A 5,578-nucleotide genomic window follows, 5' to 3' on the forward strand; every position below is an offset into this window, starting at 1 on the left:
TCATATGAAAACTGGGACAAGTACCTCATGCATCATATGAAAACTGGGACAAGTACCTCATGCATCATATGAAAACTGGGACAACAAGTACCTCGTGCATCATACGAAAACTGGGACAACAAGTACCTCGTGCATCATACGAAAACTGGGACAACAAGTACCTCGTGCATCATACGAAAACTGGGACAACAAGTACCTCGTGCATCATATGAAAACTGGGACAACAAGTACCTCGTGCATCATACGAAAACTGGGACAACAGGTATCTCATGCATCATATGAAAACTGGGACAAGTACCTCGTACATCATATGAAAACTGGGACAACAAGTACCTCGTGCATCATACGAAAACTGGGACAAGTACCTCGTGCATCATACGAAAACTGGGACAAGTACCTCGTGCATCATATGAAAACTGGGACAAGTACCTCGTGCATCATACGAAAACTGGGACAACAGGTATCTCGTGCATCATATGAAAACTGGGACAACAAGTATCTCACGAGTCATGAAAACTGAGACAACAAGTATCTCATGCATCATGAAAACTGCGACAACAAGTATCTCATGCATCATATGAAAACTGGGACAACAAGTATCTTATGCATCATATGAAAACTGGGACAACAAGTATCTTATGCATCATATGAAAACTGGGACAACAAGTATCTCATGCATCATATGAAAACTGGGACAAGTATCTCATGCATCGTATGAAAACTGGGACAACAAGTGTCTCATGAGTCATGAAAACTGAGACAAGGACCTCATGCAAAATATGAAACTGAGACAAGTATCTCAAAATCTTATGAAATCTGAGACAAGTATCTCATGCGTCATAAAAACTGAGACAACAAGTATCTCATGCATCATATGAAAACTGAAACTGGGACAACAAGTATCTCATGCAAAATATGAAACTGAGACAAGTATCTCATGAGTCATGAAACTGGGACAACAAGTATCTCATGCATCATATGAAAACTGCGACAACAAGTATCTCATGCATCATATGAAAACTGGGACAAGTGTCTCATGAGTCATGAAAACAGACAAGTATCTCATGAGTCATGAAAACTGAGACAAGTGTCTCATGAGTCATGAAAACTGAGACAAGTGTCTCATGAGTCATGAAAACTGAGACAAGTGTCTCATGAGTCATGAAAACTGAGACAAGTGTCTCATGAGTCATGAAACTGAGACAAGTGTCTCATGAGTCATGAAACTGAGACAAGTGTCTCATGAGTCATGAAAACTGAGACAAGTTTCTCATGAGTCATGAAAACTGAGACAAGTTTCTCATGAGTCATGAAAACTGAGACAAGTTTCTCATGAGTCATGAAAACTGAAACAAGTACCTCATGCAAAATATGAAACTGAGACAAGTATCTCAAAATCATATGAAATCTGAGACAAGTATCTCATGCATCATATAAAAACTGAGACAACAAGCATCTCATGCAAAATATGAAACTGAGACAAGTATCTCAAGATCGTATGAAAACTGAGACAAGTACCTTGTAAGAGATGAGGAAAATAACTGATAAAAAAGTGATAAGGTATCACAACTAGTAGAAAAATTAGGGAAACAAGTGAAACAGTAACTAAGGTATCACAACTATTCGCAAAATTAGGGAAACAAGTGAAACAGTGACTAAGGTATCAACAATTAGCAAAATTATGGAAACAAGTGAAACAGTGACTTTAAGGTGTCACAACTGTTAAGAAAATTAGGAGAAACAAAAAAGGTGTTGATTATAAGGTGTCAAAACTACTAGAAAAATTAGGAAAACAGCTCAAACAGTGGAACTGGGACTATAGTGTATCAGAGATGTTAGCAAGGTGAACAACTCAGTGAAATAGTAACTAAGATATCAGAACTACTAGGAAAATGAGGAAAACAGCTCAAACAAATTTTAGAAAAATGAAAAATAATACAATGACTAAGGTATTAATACTGTTAACAAAATTAGGAAAACAAATTATAATGATTATAAGGTATAGAATTGTTATTGAAATGAAGAAATCATATCACACAATGAAATAGTGACTAAAGTATCAGAAGTGTTAGCAAGATGAGGAAAACTTGAGCAGAGAAACATCGACTGCAAGGTATCAGAAGAATTAGCAAGATTAAGAAAACAACTCGAACAGTGCAACAGTGGCTGCAAGGTATCAGAAGTGTTATACAAGGTGTGTAAAACAACTCGAACAATGAAACAGTGGCTGCAAGGTATCAGAAGTGTTAGCAAGGTGTGAAAACAACTTGAACAGTGAAATGGTGACTAATATATCAGAACTGTTAGTAGAATGAGAAAAACTCAGTGAGTTACTATGGTATTAGAACTGTTAGCAAAATAAAAACAACACAAAAACATAGTGATTATAAAGTATTACTTTTATCAAAATAAGGAAAACACTTTTAACAGCTAGTGATTAGTAGGTATTTATTTTATATAGTCATCATATATTTATGAGTTATCTATATGAAAATTCAAAAGCTTTTCAGTGTGTATTTATTTTTAATTGGCATTAAAATAAATCAGTTTTCCTGAAACTCAAACTCTGAAATAAACTTAGTAGATATCGAAAATAAAAACATTACCAGGACAAAAAATGAAAGTGTGTGGATTATGAAACAGCATTCAGTACAGTTAAGAAATATTAGTGTTAACAATACGAAGAAAGAATAGACTATTATGTCATATGGATATTCTAATTATTTAATTTTGATGACATAAATTAGCAAATTATTATCCTCATTGAAGCTTGGATAAAAAAATGTAAATTTTGGAATACATATGTAATGTAAAGATTTGAAAATTGTATTTTGTACACCATAATTTCACTTTTCTAGTGAGAAGAGTTTTTGCAAAAGGTTTATGCAAAAATGTGATTTCAAGAATTTCATTAGACTTACCCAATACTTATATAGTACTGTCATACCGTTAGGCAAAAGCATACTTTTTCTTAACTTACTTTTAATTTCATAATTCGGTTTCTAAATTGTATCTTTCGTCACAATTTTTTTTTCTAAAACTTTGACCTACCTTCGTTTCGGTCGTTTTTGACTGTTGAAAGCGATGTTGATTGTATTGAAGAAAATATTAATTTTGGTCCTAAGATAACAACACAGCCAACTAAAACGGCAATTATTATTAAATAAAATTTCTTTCTGTTTCTTTCAGTTTCCATCTCTTGCAATTACTCTCATGCACGACGTACACTCTGGCGTCTACCTCAGGCTGCGAGTTATTTAAATACGTTAGCGCGACGCTAAAAATAGAATATGATAGTAAATTCTAAATAAAGATCGATTGATAACTCCACTTGCAAACAGTGTTTAAATGATTTAATTTACATAGTTTGTTTAATATTACTTTTCTAAACAGCATTAATTTATTTCTTATAGTTTTTACGGAAGAAAAAAAACGCAGACTGCACCATGATTACGCACGAGCCATGTGATACTGCTATAGATCAAATAAATATTTGAGTTAAACGTCACGGACACTTTATCAAAGTTTATGAAAATAAGAGTCACATCTCGTTACAATGGTATACAGTATTTGCTTTTAGAGTTATCCATAAATATTGTACATGAATAACATGATCATGTCTCACTGACTGTCAGTGTTACCGTTACTTTTGTTAGTAACAAACACTAACCGTACCAAACTGATACGGTAAATTTATTTCTGTACAAAGTTTCGTCTCGAAACGTTGTACAGAAATCAATATATTATTATTAATTATCCCACAAATAGCTGTCTCAAACTACATGTTATAACAAAAAGTAATATACCACTACAAGTGTTTGCTGGGTTAAGCAACTTACGAGCCTTTTACTTGAAAGTTCTTGATTAGACAGTCAAGGCTACCTTTTCCTATGCGTCACTGTTATTGAACGTGTATAATAAATCTAAAGACACTAACCTTAAACCTTACTAAGCTCCCACCTTCAACAGCAAACACATTCTGCATGGATATTTGTCTGAAGCAGGGTAAATGTTTCTGAGTATAGAGGGCAGATGAGATCACCTCCCCTCTGTCATAATTAAAAACATAAAAAAAAAACACGCATATATACTTTTATATATTTGATGAAAGCTCAAAAATATTAAAAAAACAAACTTGGCGGATACCTTTTCATCATAATAAGGAAACATTTTCTGAATATAAGTTTAAATGAAGATTTTCAAAATTACATTTCTTTTCAAACTTTATAGTCCCCCGCTAGAACAGCAGTAAGTCTACGGATTTACAACGCTAAAATTAGGGGTTCGATTCCCCTCGGTGGACACAGCAGATAGCCCGATGTGGCTTGGCTATAAGAAAAAACACACACACAGAGACAAACTTTATAAGGCCGGGTCGCGGGTTGGCTCTGTTGTAGAGTTCTGGATCTTGGAATTGGCGCGTCGGATTCGATTCTGTGAGATGTTACGAAATATTCTCCATCCCGGAGGAAGAGGTCTCCAACTACACCTGACCTTCCCAGGTCTCTCAAACAAGACCTAAAGCCCGACCAAGAAGAAGTTCAGCGCCCTTTAGCTGTGGGTGCACTTTAAAAAAGAGCGACAACCAATCGCTTAACGTAGATGGTGGGGGATAGGTGTTATTGACTGTCTTCCCTTTAATCAGTAGTTCATAAATACAAAAATACCACTAAAAACAGCAAAACAACAACAAAAACAAAACATTATAATTAATGATACCTGGATGAACTAATGATCTGTTACATTAAGCAAAGCTTACATTTTTAAACTCACCCCAGTAGACTAATTTAAAATGTTATATTAAAGATTTTGTTGTTGTTTATTTTATTAATTATGTTTAATACATATTGTAATTTTAGTGGTCTCTAAATATTTACATTATTTTACATTGCTTTTACAACACTATCATGTAACATTAAATATTTTACTTGTTTTGTTTCTTAAACAAACAGAATCTAAGACATGTAAACTTCAACTTCAAGCTAAAATTATGTTAACAAAGTGTATAATTTCAAGGCTTAAGTTTGTGATTATGTAGCAATTTGAAAATAAATATCTACAAACACTCGTGGAATGGAAAAAAACATTTTTTTCCGAGTCATAGAGATTTTCAGTGCTCATCTATTTTGAGTGGCGTCCAAGGATTTTCAACGCTGGAATTTTCATGAGTCATGCACAAGCGTGAAAGTGAGAAGCTGGCGTTTGTTCTGAACCTAAATTTAAGAAGTATAGACATGTTACTGGTATATTGTTTGTTCTGTAGTTAAACTGAAACAGAAAGAATATGTGTTACTGTTACATTGTTTGTTCTGTAGTTAAACTAAACAAAGTAAGGACATGTTACCGGCATGTTGTCTGATCTGTACCTAACCTAAAGAAGTAAGGATATGTCACTGGGACGATGTCTATTCTTTAGTTAAACTAAAGAATGAAGGACATGTAACCGGCATGTTGTCTGTTCTGTACCTAACCTAAAGAAGTAAGGATATGTTACTGGGACGATGTCTATTCTTTAGTTAAACTAAAGAATGAAGGACATGTAACCGGCATGTTGTCTGTTCTGTACCTAACCTAAAGA

At 34.1% G+C, this 5,578-nt stretch overlaps 1 protein-coding gene across 8 annotated transcripts in view; it reads right to left on the minus strand.

The window, feature by feature from the left end:
- LOC106473900 (sterile alpha motif domain-containing protein 15-like) overlaps positions 1-3,994 on the minus strand; it is a 34,933-nt gene extending 30,939 nt beyond the window's left edge. For 2 of the 8 annotated variants that reach the window (XM_022402300.1, XM_022402297.1), the window contains exon 1: positions 3,938-3,994. Coding sequence is in view for 5 of the 8 variants with exons in the window: in XM_022402296.1 (XP_022258004.1) it covers positions 3,052-3,196 (145 nt within the window). In the remaining 3 variants the exon portion in view is untranslated. Of the gene's footprint in view, positions 1-3,051; positions 3,427-3,839; positions 3,856-3,937 lie in introns of those variants that run through there. The other 6 variants (XM_022402296.1, XM_022402299.1, XM_022402298.1 and 3 more) reach the window with 5 other exon arrangements.
- Positions 3,995-5,578: the final 1,584 nt, after the last annotated feature.

This window comes from Limulus polyphemus, unplaced genomic scaffold (genome assembly GCF_000517525.1).
Source record: "Limulus polyphemus unplaced genomic scaffold, Limulus_polyphemus-2.1.2 Scaffold6605, whole genome shotgun sequence".
NCBI classification, from domain to species: domain Eukaryota; kingdom Metazoa; phylum Arthropoda; class Merostomata; order Xiphosura; family Limulidae; genus Limulus; species Limulus polyphemus.